Source organism: Pseudophryne corroboree, chromosome 9 (assembly GCF_028390025.1).
Source record: "Pseudophryne corroboree isolate aPseCor3 chromosome 9, aPseCor3.hap2, whole genome shotgun sequence".
NCBI lineage: Eukaryota > Metazoa > Chordata > Amphibia > Anura > Myobatrachidae > Pseudophryne > Pseudophryne corroboree.
Genome location: NC_086452.1, coordinates 155,666,318 through 155,686,684, shown reverse-complemented (window position 1 = coordinate 155,686,684; position 20,367 = coordinate 155,666,318). Strand labels below are relative to the sequence as shown.

Sequence of the window (20,367 nt, the reverse complement as noted above, 5' to 3'; positions counted from 1 at the left end):
ATGCTGCTTGATTTGTCTTTAACTGGGGAGCTTATCATAGGCGGAATGAAGGTGACGATCTGCGGCCAGCTACATACTATATTACATTGTTATATTTTTGTTTTAATTAACTCTATCTGGTTCTCTCACTTACATACATAAATATGGTTATCTCTTTAAGATATGTGATAGCTTCACTTGTATATTTACATTCCTCAATTTATTAAGCTTGGACAATAATGTATATATGAGCGTATGAGGAATAATATATTGCGGTAAATTGTCAAGTGGTAGCTTTGTTTCACGTTTTTGTTTTGAAGTGATGGGGTGTTAGGTGTGATGGTAGATCAGATGAATGAGGATGTGAGCTCTGATGAGGCTTGGGTATGATAAACTAATTTAATGGGAAAATAATATATGTGAATTCATATAAATAAATGATTAGTTATGATTAGATTTAGGTAAATCACAAAAAAAAATCATTTTTTGTTTGTAAGCGATATATATACCGATATCAAATTGTTTGATTATTTAAAGGCACTAATCACTATTTATAGGTAAAATGGAGGTAAATAGAGAAAATATCAATACATGTATAATTATATACGGATATATACTCACGGATATTAGATTATATTAAGAATAGGGGCTTAATCGCACTAGTAGAAGTTTTCTGTTTGATTTAGTTAATAATCACTGAGATGTTTAAATTTAAACGCATGATAAAAAGCACAAACTAAAAATATTTAATACAACTCACTGAGATATAATAAATTTTATAGATAAGATAATTAAAGGGGTAAAATTATCTGGTTTACAATAAGTGAATAGACCATACCCAGAGTTTAAAATAGAATCACAATCTCTGCTGAGAAATAGTACGGTAACATACCAGCTGTCAGAATTGTCTTCTTTGTTTTTGTTTGTCTATTTAATGTATGTGATGTTTTTTTCTATGTAAAAACTCAATAAAAACAATTAAATTAATTCAGTGTTTCCAAAACTTTGTTGAGTCCCGGTGCCCTAGAGTATCAGAATTAAATTTTTTGTTTAAATGGCATCCATAGGCCAAAAGCATCTTATTGATAAATTCAGGAAAAAATAGAAAATAGTAAATTGTGTTTATAGGTCACCATCAGGTGCAGTTATGTGGTTAGGGACAGGATTCACTTCTGTTTATCCACATATTTTATGATCGGCAGCCACCAACACTGGTTTGACCAAATGTAGGAGAGCTGCGCTTGGGTATTGCAGATAAAGAATTAGCAGACCCTGTGAAATTCTAAGAACATAGTTTATTTACATAGCATATAAAATAGTCCACATAAAAATGGGTGTGGTATTGAAAGTCGACAGTAACTAGGTCGACAATGTCTAGGTCGACCACTATTGGTCGACAATAACTAGGTCGACAGGGTGTCTAGGTCGACAGGGTCTTTAGGTCGACATGTTCTAGGTCGACAGGTCAAAAGGTCGACATGAGTTTTTAATGTCATTTTGGTGTCGTTTTCTTCGTAGAGTGACCGGGAACCCCAATTAGTGCACAGCGCTCGCTCGCCATGCTTCGGGCATGGTGCCTTCGCTCCGCTACCGCTTCGCTCGGCACAGATTACCATTCCAATCGTAGTCCACGTGGATCGTTAAGTATGAAAAGGTTCAAAAAAAGAAAAAAATTGTGAAAAACTCATGTCGACCTTTTGACCTGTCGACCTAGAACATGTCGACCTAGACACCCTGTCGACCTAGTTGCTGTCGACCAATAGTGGTCGACCTAGACATTGTCGACCTAGTTACTGTCGACTTTCAATCCGGATCCCTATAAAAATACACCTAATATGGTACCATTACATAAATACAATAAATTATAAAATCCTAAATAGTACTAATACTACAGTATATATTAGACCTGTGTATTTAGGTATAAAAAATTATCCCATTCACCCGTTCCTTTTATAGCTGAATGATATAGTCAAACAGTTCCAGGTTATTACTTTTATATTGGTGAACTTAGTTAAAATCAGTCAAATCTCTTAGACATATATTGTAGTATGTAGCCCAATACCTGCCAGGGCTGATAGTCCTCAGATGGTAAAGCTGAACTGTCAATTCCTGGAATCCTCTGCGAATGGATAAGATGTTAACATTCGTTGCTGGCTCGCTCCCTTGTAATCCAGGGCAGAATTAGCCAAAGGGTACCAGTGAGCCGGATGCCGATTTTACCGTGCTGGACCAAGCTCAGTGGGCGAATGCCGGTGTGTGGGCAATGTCCAACCCGCGGAGCTGATGGGTCGCGGGTTACACCAAGCTGCCTGATGTTGAAATGTTCCTCAGCTAATCTTGTACCCTGACCTGTGTCAGCACCCTGTATCAGAGACCCGGGGCAACGGTCTGCAGGCCTGTCTGCACCTGCTGGAATGAGAGCTAATGATCGCAGGTGCACTGCACTGTTAAGATCTTGCCTGCTCCACAGCCATGCACAAATCCGAATATCTTCAGGCAATGGAAATGAATCCTTGGGTTGTAGAGTATTCCAATGTGTATATAGCAGAATCCACGGCAGGCGGAGGTCGCAGACGGGCAATGGGTAGTTCCAGTTATCGGGATGAATCCAGGTGTAATACTGGCATGTAGGTTATTAGTGTTCACGCTAGGCTGTTTTAGCAGGGCGCCACGCCCTGCCCAATTTTTTTTTTTTTTAAGGGCAAAATCCACCCTGCCCTTTCTGCGGCGCCCTGCTAGAACAGCCGCACGCTTTCTGCCCTCCCAGCGTGTAAAGATGCCGTGCGCATGCGCGCAGCATCCCTTCACACTGTGAGAGAGCTTGGGGGAAGTCCAGCACCTCCGTAGGTGCTGGACACGCCCCCAACAGTGACGCCGCCGGCCGCTCACGCCCCCCATCTGTGGGCTGATCTGACCACTTTTATTACGTTTATTGATCACGCCCCTATTTTGTGTGGCCACGCCCCTTTTTTGAAGCCGCGCACACGCTTGTGCCAAACATTTGCAGAGAGAGTTAGTTATTAGGTGGGTTATTTTGTTTCTGTGCAGAGTAAATACTGCCTGCTCTATTTTTACGCTGCAATTTAGGGAACACACCCCACCCAAATCTATCTCTCTCAGCACATTTTATATCTCCCCCCCCCCCCCCCCCTTCCCCCCCCCCCGTAGTGTGATTTTGCCCAACTGCTAACAAATTTGCTGCTACAATCGGGTCTGAATTACCCTCCCCACTGTGTAATATAGATTTACCTTTATTCAAGAAACACTTTTCCATGTATGTAGGTCAATTGCCAGCTCTTCGTATACAGAGTCAAACACTTAGTCATACACAGATATACAAGTGTTCTATATGAAATTAATCCGCACAGTCTCCTCGTGCATTCTAGTCACATTGCATTGTGAGTTACTGTAGATGCATTTTTGTCAAAAAGAAGCAACAAAGATGCCCAATGCTAGAAGATTCTCATGTGACTTGGCGTGCCAAAAGGGCCTGTTTGGTGTGACTGCAGCAAAGCTGTATGAGGAAACCTGACACTTGTAAATCTGTGTGTGACTGAAGGCCCGTACACACTGGCCGATATATTGGCCGTTCTCTTGAACGGCCGATATATCGCGGGTCCGTCGGCCAGTGTGTACGGCCGATACGTCTGTGAATTCTGTCGTTCACAGATGTATCGCATCGGCTCCGCAGCACAGCCGACGGCCAAAATATCTACCGATATATTGGCGTGTCGCTGTGTGTGTACGGCGGTCGGCCGACCGCCCGTACACATGCTGCGGCGGCCGGCGGTGATTGACAGCTGAACTGGGCGGACGTGTGTACACGCCCACCCAGTTCATAACGTCAGTCCCCGACGGATCGGGCAGTGTGTATGCTCAACACACTGCCCGATCCGTCCATAGATATATCTGCAGATCAATTGATCTGCAGATATATCTACCAGTGTGCACCCACCTTGAGTCTCTGAATCTGTATATGAAGTGCTACAATGTAGCAGCCACAGTTTTTTTCGGATACAAATTCTGTTCTGCTCCGTATACAGACTCGTGTCACACACGATATACACAATATACAAATTAATCAGCACAGTCTTCTCATGTGTCCTAGTTGCATTGGGTTGCGACTAATACTGAAAAAAATGAAAATTCAGATCCTAACTCTCTCAAACTACCGTCCCATTTCTCAGCTCCCAAACCCCTCCAAGCTACTTGAGCGATTTATCTACACTGCCGCACACTCATAACTCGCACAGCTTATTGGACCCACTTCTGTCAGGCTTTCATTCCGAACTCTCCACAGAGACAGCACTGACTAAAGTAGTGAATGACCTGGTCACTGCTAAGTCTAAAGGCCATTACTCTCCTCATACAAACGCTACAACCCCTAGGTCTTCAGGACACAGCCCTTTCTTGGTTCTCCTCCTACATATCTAATCGCTCTTTCAGTGTTCGTTTCTCTATATCCACCTCCTCTTCACTTCCTCTATCAGTTGGAGTACCGCAAGACTCGGTCTTAGGTCCTCTGCTTTTCTCAATCTATACCACATCTTTTGGCAAACTAATCAACTATTTTGGATTTCAGTATTATCTACGTGGATGATACTCAAATCAACCTATACTCCCCAGATTTGTCATCATCTGTATTGGTCCGTATCACTGAATGCCTTTCTACCGTTTCATCTTGGCAGCAAACTTAATATTTATTACATAGACTTAATTATTTCTGCTGCGGGGTACACTGGGCTCCACAAGGATAGACATAGGGGTGTAGAGTAGGATCTTGATCGGAAGCACCAACAGGCTCAAAAGCTTTTACCTTCTTCCCAAGATGCATAGCGCCGCCTCCTATATCACCCCGCCTCCGTGCACAGGAGCTCAGTTTGTAGTTGGTGCTTGCAGTGCAAGCATGTAACAGGAAGAAAAGCTTTTTCTGAGGAAAAAAGAAGACTACAAGGGCTGCAGCAGAGGCACAGATTGTGCTGGATGTCAGTAGACATTGCCTGCTGCAGCTCCATCTCTCCCCCAGCGGCGCTGTACACTCCCGTGTCCTGGTTGCCGGGTACCTACAGCAGGAGGCTCCGGTCTTCTTCCAAGTTAGTCACACACAGCTGGGGCTCTCCGGGATCGTGTGGCCGCACTTCAGGAGGAGGTAAGTGGGTCCCGCTCGCGGGACCCGCACTTTATCGCGATGCGGCGCAGCCGGTGGGAGGCGGGCCGCGCGCGCTGGCGGTGGACACTGTGGCAGTACAGGCGATCCCACTAGATCACCAGGGCATGGGTGCAGGTCAGGTTTTCTCTCTAAACCTTTTTTACAAGTAGCCCGCAGTACCCTGTGGTTTTACCAGCAGAGGGGATAAAGCTTAGACCTGGAGCCCCTCCCCCATCCCCAGGGCGCCATTTCCCGCAAATGTTCCCGCCCTGGAGCTGCATATCTGTCTCTCCCTCACGCTCTGGCAGTGTCTGCGGTGCCATTATCCCTCGGCTCACTGTTCCTGGGAATGCTTGTGCAAATCCTCCTATGTAAAGCCGCCTGGTTGTCAGTGCTGTGACTTTACAAGACACTTAAGTATTCTACCTGCCTTTTTTAGTCAGTGTTAGTTAAGAAAGAGTGCACTTAGTCAGGGTTTCCTAGTACAATTACCCTGTGATATACATCCAGTTCTTACTGTGTACTGTTATATCTATTGTTATATAGCTGTGTAAGCTAGTCCAGTGCAGTATTATTGTTAGTAATAACCTCTGCATTGTACAGACTGTGACTATTTGTGTGTGCATTTGATAGCTGAGTGGTGTCCATTTCGTGTCTTTCACTCAACCTGCTATCCCTATATTCTAAAACCTGAGGGGGCTTGGTGCGTCAGGTTTTATCTAATATAGAATTTTCACAAAGATATACTGTATTACGTATTTTTCTCTGTGATTTAGTCACTGTCACAACTGAGGGACTGAGCTGACGGGAGGCAGCCTCAGTTGTAGGGGCTGAGATGTACCGGAACCTAGGAGGTTGTATCAGACCCCTGGACATGTAAGTAACATGAATAATAACTGCCCGAAGGCGTGACCACGACAACTTAGATAAAAGTCAATGATGTTTATTATGACAACTCCGCAACACAGCAGCAGTAAAAGAAAACGTAAAAAGTCAGCAAAGAATAAATACAGTTCCTGGGTACTACAGGATGGCAGGAGCCACAGGGCACTGGTAGTGTGAGATAGTTCTTATAATCTTCTAGATGGAAAGTCCTTACCAGGCCCGACTGTAGCAATGGAGATAACCCAGGATTGTACCAGCTGGTGTTCCAGGAAAAGCTGGGTTGCTGAAGATAAAACGGCTGGTGTGGATACTGGCTGGAACCAGACTGTTGTTAGCACGGAGTGGATACTGGCTGGAACCAGTTAAATAATAAATGAACTTGGGAGCGATGAAATATGAGCTGAAATGTAGAACTTGAGAGCGGAGAAATAATAATACCGGTGGAGAGTGGTAAAGTGTAGAAAGGACACCGGCCCTTTAAGAGAAGCTGTACTCTGCTGGAAGCTGGGCTGGAAGCAGGTAATGTTGTAGCTGGAAACAAATGAATCCACAATGGATTGGAGAGTCAGGCTACACCGCAGGTGGAATGCTGGTGCGGGTCTCTATGGTGGAAGTCTTGAGACAGGAGCTGGAACCTGGAAGACAATCACAGGAGAGAGACAAACAGGAACTAGGTTTGACAACCAAAGCACTGACGCCTTCCTTGCTCAGGCACAGTGTATTTATACCTGCAGCAAGGAAGGGATTGGCTAGGCAATTATGCAGATTAACAATACTGACAACAGATTGGAGTAAATGATCAGCTGACAGAATCCAAGATGGCTGCGCCCATGCAGACACTTGGAGGGAAGTTTGGTTTGAAATCCATGTGGTAATGAAAACAGTAATGGCGGCGCCGGCCACTGGAGACAGGAGGCGCCAGGCTGACAGATGCACATCCAACCACGCGGACACAGCGGAGGCCGCGGCTGACGTAATCGCCACTCAGACACTCTGCATGCAGAAGTTCAGGGACGGCGGCGGAGGCCGCGGGAGACGCCATGCCAGGTGTAATATGGCGTTTACTGTGACAGCGTCCCAGAGTGACAGGAGAGGATACAGGAATGTACACATCAGGATAACAGATGGGATCCGGTCCTGGAGCGCTGAGCCAGCCTTAGGAGGCATCTGATGGGTAAGAAATGGCGTCCAGATACCCGGATCGTGACAGTCACCATATCTCTCCTTTATCTCTGCTGGTGCTGAATACACTGCGCAGGGGTTTGGGCTAGAGGTATTGTGCTGCTGACAAATTGTACTGTGTTACCTGATACTGCAAGTTATATCATGTCTGCTTCTGAGGGTAACGGTTCTGGGGCTAAACACACTGCCGGTGTTGCTAAAGCCGCAGATAGCTATGAGGAGAATATAGCAGCTTTGGGCTCAGGTTCTGGGGGCTCCTTGCCCCCCAGCGGGACTGTGGCAACGGGGGCAAATAATGACCCGCCGTGGGCCGCTTTTTCCATGCTTCTGCATACGCTAGTTCATAAACTAACACCCCCTATGGGACTATGGGACCCCCAATGCCGGTGCAACTGTTTGTGGTCCCTGCAGCTAACCCGCCATGGGCGGACGATTTATCTGCTCAAATAAAGAAGTTAAATCAGTCCCTGACTACTAAAAAAGTCTGACCGTCGCTCGCCTACGTCCAAGTGGTCCTCTAAGCGAGCGCTTGTCTCCTAACAATCCACTGCTGTCACTGACACCTCGTCGAATGAAGACGGCACTTACACTGACCCCACAGGTTCTGACTCGGATACGGCTGATGGGGAGGGTGGTTCACATGTGGATGTTCCTGATCTTTTGGAGGCTATTAAGTTAATTTTACAGATTACGGATGATCCCGAGCCATCCGTTCCTCCTAAGAAACCAGATAGGTTCAAGCGTCAGAAGGTGGTTAAACAAGTTTTACCTCACTCTGACCACCTAGTGGAGATACGTCAGGAACCCTGGGGAAACCCGGGAAAGAAGATTGCCTCAAAGAAGATGCTGGCTCGCTATCCCCTTGCGCCAGAGCTGTCTAAAAATTGGGAAACGCCTCCTCCAATAGACTCGCATGTGGCTAGGATGGTGGTTTCCTCAGCTCTACCTGTCACTACCATCACGTCTCTAAAAGAGCCTACGGATAAAAGTGTGGAGGGTTGTCTGAAAGCGATTTACACCCTCACGGGTGCTGCACATAGGCCCTCTATTGCAGCAACACTGCAAGGGCTATTGATGCATGGGCCCTAGAGTTGGAAGCTGAAATCTCTTCTGACCATGCTAGACAATGCTTGTCCTATATTGTCACAGCTTCTCACTATATTAAAGAGGCGGCTTCTGATGCCGGTATTCTAGCAGCCAAGGCCTCTACTACATCAGGCCTGGCTCGCCGGATATTGTGGCTGAGATCCTGGTCTGTGGATCTGGACTCTAGAAAAACCCTGGAGGTACTCCCTTTCAAGGGAGATATTCTTTTTGGGGAGGATTTAAATAAGATTGTGGCTGACTTGGCTACTGCCAAAACTTCCTGTCTGCCAAGTACTGCTCCTTCTGTGTCGAAGGCTAAAGGTACTTCCTTTCGTCCTTCAGTTAAAGCAGAAGGTCAGGCGTACAACAAGCAGGCCCGCACTTCCAAACCTGGTAAGCCTAAGCCCAAAAGAGCCTGGGCGGCCCGTCAGCCAGCTTCCAAGGCCGATAAGCCTGTCGCATGACGGGGCGGGCCTCCCTCTGGGGGATCCCAGGGTGGGGGGCCGGCTTCTAGGGTCTACCCAGGAATGGTTGAAGACCACTTCAGATGCCTGGGTATGGGAAGTCGTCACTCGAGGTTACGCCATAGTCTTCAAAAACCGACCCCCTCATCGATTTTGCCAGACAGATGTCCCGTTGGACAAGACAAAGGCAAACACACTACATTCGGTGGTACAGACCCTCCTGGATACAGGAGTCGTAGTACAGTGCCTCATGCGCAGAGGGGCCGGGGGTACTATTCTCCGCTGTCTCTAGTCCCGAAACCGAATGGGTCCTCCCGGCCCATTCTCAACCTCAAGGCATTGAACAGGGTTGTGAAGGTTTCCAAGTTCCGGATGGAAACCCTTCGCTCTATAGTTCTGCCCTTGAAACCTGGGGACTTCATGGTCTCCCTGGATATACAGGATGCTTACCTGCATATTCCTATAGCAGTGTCTCATCAGCAATACCTGAGATTTGCTATTGGCAACCTCCATTACCAGTTTCGGCCGTTACCTTTTGGTTTAACAACGGCTCCGCGAGTCTTTACAAAAGTCATGGTGGTGATGACGGTGGTACTCCGCCGTCAAGGGGTCAGGATACTGCCGTATTTGGATGACTTGTATATCCTGGCAAATACCCCAGAACTTCTTCTCCTGCGTCATCTAGATGTGACGGTCCGGTTTCTGCAAGCCCACGGGTGGCTCATCAACTGGAAGAAGTCATCTCTTATCCCTGCTCAGAGCATGGTGCATCTGGGAGCACTATTGGACACTCACAACCAGCGGTTGTTCCTGTCTCAGGAGAAAGTCCTGAAACTTCAGGACAGGATTCGTTGCTTCCTATCTCGTCCGCAAGTGTCGATACATTCGGCAATGCAGGTGCTGGGCCTCATGGTGTCAGCATTCGACATAGTGGAGTACGCTCAATTTCACTCTCTCCTTCTCCAGAGGCTGATTCTAGCCAAATGGGAAGGCCTGCCTCACCGGATCAGGTCTCAAATGATCTCATTGACTCCGGAGGTCCGTCTGTCGCTGCTCTGGTGGCTCCGGGACCAACAACTGTGCAGGGGCCGTCCGTTCTGGATATCCGACTGGGTCCTGTTGACGACAGATGCCAGTCTAAGAGGTTGGGGCGTGGTGCTGGAGCAACACTCCCTTTAGGGGCGGTGGAGCAAGGAGGAGTCCCTCCTCTCGATCAATATTCTGGAGTTGCGGGCGGTCTTCAATGCCTTGAACCTAGCCCAGCATTTAATTCAGAACCATCCTGTTCAAGTACAGTCGGACAACACCACCACAGTGGCTTACATAAATCATCAAGGCGGCACTCGAAGCCGCTTGGCAATGAATTCTTCAATGGGCGGAACGCCATCTACCGGCCATATCGGCGCTATTCATTCCGGGAGTCCTGAATTGGGAAGCGGACTTTCTCAGTTGTCAGGACGTACACGCCGGAGAGTGGGGCCTCCATCCAGAAGTGTTTCAACTCCTAGTGGAAAGGTGGGGCCTTCCAGATGTGGATCTGATGGCGTCTCGACACAATCACAAGGTTCCGGTCTTTGGAGCAAGGACAAGGGATCCTCAAGCAGCATTCGTGGATGCGCTGGCGGTACCGTGGAGGTTTCGGCTGCCGTGCGTGTTCCCTCCGGTGTCACTCCTGCCCAGGGTAATTCGGAAGTTGAAGCAAGAAAAAGGAATTCTGCTTCTCATAGCTCCAGCGTGGCCCAGACGGCACTGGTTCTCAGACCTGCAAGGCCTGTCGTCAGAGCGTCCAATTTTACTTCCACAACGCCCAGACCTCCTCGTTCAGGGCCCCTGTGTCTACCAGGACCTAGCCCGGCTGTCTTTGACGGCGTGGCTCTTGAAGCTTCCGTCTTAAGGGCTAAAGGGTTTACTGAGGCGGTCATTCAAACTATGTTGCGGGCCCGGAAACCGGCTTCTGCTCGGATTTACTATAGGGTCTGGCATTCTTACTTTGTTTGGTGCGCATCTAATGATTATGACGCTTCCAAGTTTAGTATAGCCAAGTTGTTGGCTTTTCTTCAGCAGGGCCTGGACTTAGGCCTGCGTCTGGCCTCCCTCAAGGTTCAAATATCTGCCTTGTCGGTGTGGTTTCAGAGAAAAATTGCGACCTTACCTGATGTGCATACCTTTACTCAGGGCGTGTTGCGTATCCAACTTCTCTATGTCCCACCTGTGGCTCCTTGGGACTTGTCTGTGGTTTTGGAGGCGTTACAAGAGTCTACGTTTGAACCTCTTGGTTCAGCTGACCTTAAGTGGCTTTCCCTTAAGGTGGTGTTTCTGCTGGCTATTGCTTCAGCTAGAAGAGTGTCGGATTTGGGTGCCTTGTCCTGTAGTTCCCCATATCTGATATTTCACCGTGACCGGGCGGTTCTTAGGACTCGTCCCGGCTATCTACCTAAGGTGGTTTCTTCGCTCCACCTTAATCAGGAGCTTTTAGTTCCGGCACTTGTTTCTCCTGATCTGTCTCCCAAATAGCAGTCTTTGGATATGGTATGGGCTCTCCGTATCTATGTGAAGAGAACTGCTTCTATTAGGAAATCTAATTCTCTTTTTGTTGTGTTTGGGTTTCACAAACGGGGCTGGGCTGCTCACAAGCAAACTCTGGCCAGATGGATTAGAATGGTGATTGCACATGCTTATGTGAAGGCTGGTCTCTCTGCTCCTGATCACTTTACTACTTTATCACTTTATCACTTTACATTCTACTCGGTCTGTTGGACCTTCTTGGGCGGCCCAACGTGGTGCGACCCTTGAACAATTGTGCAAGGCGGCTACATGGTCCTCTGTGAACACGTTCATAAGGTTCTATGCCTTCGATACTACCGCTTCCCAGGATGCTTCCATTGGACGCCGGGTTCTTGTGCCCGCTGCAGTGCGTCCTCTCCCATAAGGAACTGCTTTAGGACATCCCCTATGTCTATCCTTGTGGAGCCCAGTGTACCCCGCAGCAGAAAACGAGTTTTATGGTAAGAACTTACCTTTGTTAAAACTCTTTCTGCGAGGTACACTGGGCTCCACAAATCGCCCACCCTGACGCACTTAGCTTCTTTGGGTTGGTATGGCATTAGCCGCTGACACTTCTCCTGTCGGGAGAGTGTGGTGTTTGTGGCAACTGGCAGTTGTCGTCTCTTTTACTTGCTACTGCATTGGGCTGGTTAACAAAACTGAGCTCCTGTGCACGGAGGCGGGGTGATATAGGAGGCGGCGCTATGCATCTTGGGAAGAAGGTCAAGCTTTTGAGCCTGTTGGTGCTTCGGGTCAAGATCCTACTCTACACCCCTATGTCTATCCTTGTGGAGCCCAGTGTACCTCGCAGAAAGAGTTTTAACAAAGGTAAGTTCTTACCATAAAACTCGTTATTTCCACTGGCCAATAGTAGTTACCAACTATCACTGTTGATAACTCAACAATCAATCCTACCACACAAGCTCGCTGCCTAGGTGTCATCCTTGTCTCTGAACTGTCCTTTGTCCCCCACGTGTCTCAAAATCATGTTACATGCATCTAAAAGAACGTATCCAAAATATGACCATACCTTACACGAGGCACTGCAAAAACTCTATCTCATGTTCTTATTATGTCCTGCATTGATTATTGCAATAGTCTTCTTACTGGTCTTACCAAAAAGACACTCTCACCACTACAATCCATTCTGAATGCAGCTGCGAGGCTTATCTCCCTCGCTAGACGTTCGTAGGGGGTTATTCAGAGATGAACGCAGATCGCTGCATATGCAGCCGGATCTGCGTTCATCTCTGCACATGCTGAGGGCCGCTCAGTATGTATTGGGATGCCTCTCAATGCATCCGCAATCTAATTGTGAACATATCGGATCTAGGGTTGACTCCTGGCAGGGTTATAACACTAGTGTATATGTGGGTTTTTACATGTGGTAGGGTATATAGATTGTAAACTGATGTGAATGGTTCATTCTCTGTAAAGTGCTGCAGACTATATGTGAGCCATGGAAGTAACTGTAAATAAATACGCAGCACTAAGAAAAATCGTCCTAAAGCTGGGTACACACTACATCAGGGGTGGCCAACCAGTCAGAGACAAAGATCCAAGATAGCTTGTTAGGTACATCAAAGAGCTGACATTGAGCCGAAGACGCACTTGCAAAAATGGGGTGTTACCTTGTGCCTGCTAGGCCACGCCCCTGGTATAAAATACATTGAAAAAGCCAGATCCAACATAAAATACAATGAAAAAGCCACTTCTACATCAAATAATTGATAAGTCCACATCTGCATAAAATATATTGAAAAGCCAGATTCACATAATACACTTTAGTTCCCCCATGTGTCACTCCAGCCAGCACCCGCCTGTGTCACTCCAGCCAGCTCCCCCATGTGTATTTGGCTCCCTCAGTTCTCAGTCTACGTAGTGCTGCTGAATGTCTGGCTGGAGTGCAACAGTTTACAGATCTCTTGTGGTCACGTGACTTTGAGTGTTGGGAGCCACATTTGAATAAAGAAAGAGCCGCATGTGGCTCAAGAGCCACGCGTTGGCCACCACTGCACTACATGATCCCGGATTGTGGCCGACATCACGACCAACGGAACATATGTCTGTCGGCTGTACACACATAGCATATATTATGCAATATATCGTTCAGTGGCCACATCCAGGAGCAAGCAGTTAACGATCTCTTCAGACCTGCTTGCACTGCAGGCAGATGTGACACTTGACAATATGGACAGTTTGTCATTCCAGTTTGGCTCAAAATGACAAATCGCCCATTACATCATCTGGTGTGTACCCAGCCTCAGTCACAGCAAGCTACAACACACAGTACTGCTGGTGATGCTGGGAGACAGGAATGTAAGGGGACAATATCCCACCATGTCCAAAAATGTGAGGAAAGGCGTCTTCTTCTATTGGGATTTATTTTTATTTAATAATAATTTTATATATATATATATATATATATATATATATATATATATATATATATATATATATATATATACATACATACACACGATACCAGTTCCCTTTTGAATAAAGGAGAGGCGGCACTCATCCGGTCTTGAAAAAAGCTGGAAAAATGCTGTGTTTAATCACATCACATCGTTTCAAAGCTCACATGCTTTGTCTTCAGGTGCATAAAGTTTGGAGGGCAACCCGGCATCCAAACAGGAAACCCGAGTGCCACTTCTACATGCCTGTGTGTGTGTATATATATATATATATATATATATATATATATATTACTTACACTTACAGAGTCTCTGCCCAGGTGGAGCATGCAATTTATGTTCTCTACCACATAGGCACGCACATAGTAGTATGTCGGATGACCTGAAGCACCCCACCCAGAGGAAACCCACGTAAGGACAAAAGCTGCACACTTGATAGCGTTATGATGTGAAGCAGATCCATGAACCCAGAGGTGTGAGACAACCACTGTGCAACTTGTAATTATAAAATCTTTGTTGAAGAACAAGGTATTTAAGGGCACTAAGACAAGTATATAATATTTTTGCTCCCTGGTGTAAGGAGATCTTTGGATGTCCGGTGCAGCTGGTTAGAATACGCAGTGTGATATTATGCTAGCAGTACTGTTTTTTCTAGCTTGATGTTTATATATTTGCTCTGATATCCAGCTGTCCTGAATTGTTCAGTCTATACATACTGTATGTGTGCTCTGTAATAACAATAACAAAAAAAAACTGTCCCTACCTTACTTATTATGTAGCCACAATAAACTGTTTATCGCAGCGCTGTTATCTTTCTGGTTATAACTCTGCCTCTACTCATAAATGATATGCTGTAGTTGGTTACGTTGGACCTAATTCAGTGAAGATTGTATTTACAAAGCTGCTCGCAGCAGCTTTGCAAATAGAATCCTTAGCAATGCAAATGCAGTAGGAGGTGCACATCACCTCCTTCTTGCGTTTGCGATACCAACACTGCGATCGCAGACCAGGATGAACATCGGTCCTGATGTTCATCTGCGATGGCAGGCTGAGTAAGCCTGAGCTCACTCAGGCTTGCTGTCGTAGGGCAGCTTTCAAGGCGAAGGAAACTGCGTCTCGCGACGCACTCCTTGGTTCGCCACCCTGGGAAAATTGGGGTGACACGCCCCCTTTCTGTCAACTCCCGACTGCTCCTACCCACGTCCCTACCCCCCGAACACCTCTGCCTATCAGTCAGGCAGAGGCATTCGTATCGTATCCCTGTACATCATCAGGAAACTGGATTGGATTGTGATTGCGGTCCAGCCTGAATAAGGCCCATTGTCTGTAACAATATTTATATACCTAAAAATACACAGAAGTGTCTATTGAAGTTTTCGCAACTCTGTTTAATGTTTTGCTTTTTACAGTATGACCAGGTGACTTTTGCATGTAAAAAAGATGATGTGTTGAAAGATGTAGATAATTCTGATCTGGATAACAGCAGGTCCATTGTGGAACTAAGGTATTTATATATACATCTGAAACTGTACCAAATGCGCAGATGTTATTATGGAAATAAATAGAGATTCATCTTACTTTCCACTTCCTTCAGGACACAACTGAAAATGAAAGAAGCAGAAAATAGAGAGCTTCAGGCTAAGCTTTTGGGCGCATATAACAGTGATACACTTGATGCAGAACCAGTAAAGTTAAGCACCCAGCAAATAGGTAAGTGTGCTTTGTCTAGGTCATACAGTAGTCCTTTATCATATACTGTACTTGTTTGTTGAGGTTTTTGTATTTGTTTGGCATAAGCTTTTAGATAACACACATAGAATATACACTGAGATTTTGGCGTTACTGTCACATGTCCAAGTTAACCTCAGTGACGAGAGATTTATTTTAGACAGGCTCCTGTCCCCAAACGCTTCACCATTGTTCATTATGAAGAGTTTTTCCACTGTTTGTCCTACAAGAATTAAGCTTGCTCCACTGTAGATTTGACGGTGGAATAAATAAAGAATGCTTTAAAGACGATATAATGATATTTTCTCTAACGTCCTAGTGGATGCTGGGGACTCCGTAAGGACCTTGGGGAATAGACGGGCTCCGCAGGAGACAGGGCACTTTAAGAAAGAATTAGGAATACTGGTGTGCACTGGCTCCTCCCTCTATGTCCCTCCTCCATACCTCAGTTAGAATCTGTGCCCGGACGAGCTGGGTGCACTTTAGTGAGCTCTCCTGAGCTTGCTAGATAGAAAGTATTTTGTTAGGATTTTTTATTTTCAGAGAGATCTGCTGGCAACAGACTCTCTGCTACGTGGGACTGAGGGGAGAGAAGCAGACCTACTAACTGCGGATAGGTCATGCTTCTTAGGCTACTGGACACCATTAGCTCCAGAGGGATCGAACACAGGAACGCACCCTTGGTCGTCCGATCCCAGAGCCGCGCCGCCGTCCCCCTCGCAGAGCCAGAAACCAGAAGCCGGCGTGAGAAGCAAGAAGACTTCAAAAGCGGCGGCAGAAGACTCCAGTCTTCATATGAGGTAGCGCACAGCACTGCAGCTGTGCGCCATTGCTCCCACATTACACCCACACACTCCGGTCACTGTAGGGTGCAGGGCGCAGGGGGGGGGGCGCCCTGGGCAGCAATTAGAGACCTCTTGGCAAAGTGGACATATATACAGTTGGGCACTGTATATATGCATGAGCCCCCGCCATTATTTTACACAAAATCGCGGGACAGAAGCCCGCCGCTGAGGGGGCGGAGCTTCTTCCTCAGCACTCACCAGCGCCATTTTCTCTCCACAGCTCCGCTGAGAGGAAGCTCCCCAGGCTCTCCCCTGCAGAAGCATAGAAGAGGGTGAAAAAGAGAGGGGGGGCACATAAATTTGGCGTAAAAACAATATATACAGCAGCTACTGGGTTAACACTACGTTACTGTGTGATTCCTGGGTCATATAGCGCTGGGGTGTGTGCTGGCATACTCTCTCCCTGTCTCTCCAAAGAGCCTTGTGGGGGAACTGTCTTCAAATAGAGTATCCCCTGTGTGTGTGGTGTGTCGGTACGTGTGTGTCGACATGTCTGAGGTAAAAGGCTCCCCTAAGGAGGAGATGGAGCTAATATGTGTGTGAGAGGGTGTCTCCGTCGACAACACCGACACCTGTTTGGATATGTGTAAGTGCTAAGGTGAATTTATTGCACAAAAGATTAGAGAACAGACAGGAAATCTACCCATGTCTGTCCCTATGGCGCAGAGACCTTCAGAGTCTCACAATGTTCACTATCCAAAATAATAGACACTGATATCGACACGGAGTTTGACTCCAGTGTCGACTATGATAATGCAAAGTTACAGCCAAAATGGCAGAAAAGTATTCAATATATGATTATTGTAATAAAAGATGATTTGCATATCACTGATGACTCATCTGTCCCTGACACAAGGGTACACATTTTAAGGGGAAGAAAGCTGAGGTAAATTTCCCTCCTCTCATGAGGAAAAAGAGCGGGAATCTCCAGACAAGAGACTGCAGCTTCCCACAAAGAATTCTCAGCCAGTATCCTTTCCCCACTAGGGCCAGGATGTGATGGGAATCTTCCCCTAGGGTGTCACGTTTGCCCAAAAGGTAGCCCTAGCTATTCTCAGGGATCCTGCAGATAGCGTGCACATTTGGGTACACTACTCAGACCGGCGATTGTGTCGGCATGGGTCTATAGCGCTGTGGCGGCGTGGACAGGTACCTTATCAGCAGAAATTGAGACCCTAGTATATGTGTATATATATATATATATATATATTAAAGATGCTGTCTTAAGAGATATATATCATAAAACATGCCCAAAGAGACACGAGTATACTGGGTCCTAGAGGAAAAGCTATGTCAATTTCTGCTTGACGTATCCTGTAGAATATGCAATGGACAGATGATGCCAACTTAAGTGGCATATGGAAGGCTGAGGATTGTGTGGAGAAGGGTTCTCGGACCTGGTCTCCACAGCTATAGCTGGTAATTCTGATATTTTGCCTTATATTCCTGCACAGCCTAGGAAAGCACGTCATTATCAAATGCATCCGTTCGAACAAAGAAATCCTTTCTTGCCAGAGGCGGGGGCAGAGGAAACCAGCTGCACAACACAGCTAGTTCCCAGGAACAGAAGTCCTCCCCGGCCTCTACGAAAATCCACCGCATGTCCCTGGGGCTCCACAGGCGGAGCTAGGCCCGGTAGGGGCACGCTTTCGTAAAGTTCAGCCACAAGTGGGTTCACTCCCTGTTAGATCCCTGGGCAATAGATATTGTGTCTCAGGGATACAAGCTGGACTTTGAGAAGATGCCTCCTCACTGACGGCCCTGCCGACTTCCCCCCCGAGAGGGAAACAGGGTTAACTGCAATTCACAAATTGTATCTTCAACAGGTGGTAGTCAAGGTTCCCCTCCTTCAACAAGGAGGGGGTTATTATTCGACCATGTTGTAGTCCCGAAACCAGATGGTTCGGTCAGATCCATATTGAATTTAAAATCCCTAAACATATACTTGGAAAGTTCAAGTTCAAGATGGAATCGCTCAGAGCGGTCATCGCAAGGGAGGGGGATTTTATGGTGTCTCTGGACATAAAGGATGCTTACCTCCATGTCCCCGTTTATCCACCTCATCAGGAGTACCTCAGATTTGTGGTACAGGATTGCCATTACCAATTCCAGACGTTGCCGTTTGGTCTGTCCACGGCACCGAGAATATTTACCAAGGTAATGGCAGTAATGATGGTGCTCCTGCGAAAGCAAGGAGTCACAATTATCCTATACTTGGACGATCTCCTCATAAAGGCGAGGTCCAGAGAGCAGTTGCTGATTAGTGTAGCACGCTCTCGGGAAGTGTTACAACAACACGGCTAGTTTCTGAATATTCCAAAGTCGCAGCTGATTCCTACGACGTGTCTGCCCTTCCTGGGCATGATTCTGGACACAGACCAGAAGAAGGTTTTCTCCCGACGGGGAAGGCTCAGGAACTCATGACACTGGTTAGAGACCTCTTAAAACCAAAACAGGTGTCGGTGCATCACTGCACGAGAGTCCTGGGAAAGATGGTGGCATCATACGAGGCCATTCCCTTCGGCAGGTACCATGCGAAGACCTTTTCAATGGGATCTGTTGGACAAGTGGTCCGGATCGCATCAACAGATGCATCGGCTGATCACCCTATCCCCCAGGGCCAGGGTGTCTCTTCTGTGGTGGCTGCAGTGTACTCACCTTCTCGAGGGCCGCAGGTTCGGCATTTAGGACTGGGTCCTGGTGACCACGGATGCAAGCCTCCGAGGGTGGGGGGCAGTCACTCAGGGAAGAAGTTTTCAAGGGCTGTGGTCAAGTCAGGAGACTTGCCTTCACATCAATATCCTGGAGCTAAGGGCCATATACAATGCCCTAAGTCAAGCGGAGACCCTGCTTCGCAACCAATCTGTGCTGATTCAATCAGACAACATCACCGCAGTGGCTCATGTAAACCGCCAAGGCGGCACAAGGAGCAGGGTGGCGATGGCGGAAGCCACCAGAATTATTCGATGGGCGGAGAATCACGTACAAGCACTGTCAGCAGTGTTCATTCCGGGAGTGGACAACTGGGAAGCAGACTTCCTCAGCAGGCACGACCTCCACCCGGGAGAGTGGGGACTTCATCAAGAAGTCTTCACGCAGATTATAGGTCGGTGGGAACTGCCACAGGTGGACATGATGGCACCCCGCCTCAACAAAAGGTTACAGAGGTATTGCGCCAGGTCAAGAGACCCTCAGGCGATAGCTGTAGACGCACTGGTGACACCGTGGATGTTCCTGTCGGTTTATGTGTTTCCTCCTCTTCCTCTCATACCCAAGGTGCTGAGAATCATAAGAAAAAGAGGAGTGAGAACAATACTCATTGTTCTGGATTGGCCAAGAAGGACTTGGTATCCAAAGCTGCAAGAAATGCTCACAGAGGACCCATGGCCTCTGCCTCTAAGGCAGGATCTGTTGCAGCAGGGACCTTGTCTGTTCCAAGACTTACCGCGGCTGCGTTTGACGGCAGGGCGGTTGAACGCCGGATCCTAGTAGAAAAAGGGATTCCGGATGAGGTTATTCCTATGCTAATAAAGGCTAGGAAGGACGTGACTGCTAAGCATTATCACCGTATACGGCGAAAATATGTTGCTTGGTGTGAGGCCAGGAATGCCCCTACAGAGGAATTCCAGCTGGGCCGTTTCCTTCAATTCCTACAGTCGGGAGTGACTTTGGGCCTAAAATTGGGGTCCATTAAGGTACAGATTTCGGCCCTATCCATTTTCTTTCAAAAGGAACTAGCTTCTCTTCCTGAAGTTCAGACGTCTGTAAAGGGAGTGCTGCATATTCAGCCCCCGTTTGTGACCCCAGTGGCACCTTGGGATCTTTACGTGGTGTTGAGTTTCCTGAAATCACACTGGTTTGAGCCACTTAAAACCGTGGAGTTAAAATATCTCACGTGGAAGGTGGTCATGCTATTAGCCTTGGCTTCGGCTAGGCGTGTGTCAGAATTGGCGGCTTTGTCACATAAAAGCCCCTATTTGGTTTTCCATATGGACAGGGAAGAATTGAGGACTCGTCCGCAATTTCTGCCAAATGTGGGGTCATCTTTTCATATGAACCAACCTATTCTGGTGCCTGTGGCTACTCGT

At 47.2% G+C, this 20,367-nt stretch overlaps 1 protein-coding gene across 2 annotated transcripts in view; it reads left to right on the top strand.

Moving 5' to 3' along the window:
* Positions 1-20,367, top strand: part of CCDC18 (coiled-coil domain containing 18) — a 434,514-nt gene that overhangs the window by 195,240 nt on the left and 218,907 nt on the right. For both annotated transcript variants that reach the window (XM_063939870.1, XM_063939871.1), the window contains exons 10-11: positions 15,116-15,210; positions 15,301-15,416. In XM_063939870.1, the coding sequence (XP_063795940.1) occupies positions 15,116-15,210; positions 15,301-15,416 (211 nt within the window). The remainder of the gene's footprint in view (positions 1-15,115; positions 15,211-15,300; positions 15,417-20,367) is intronic.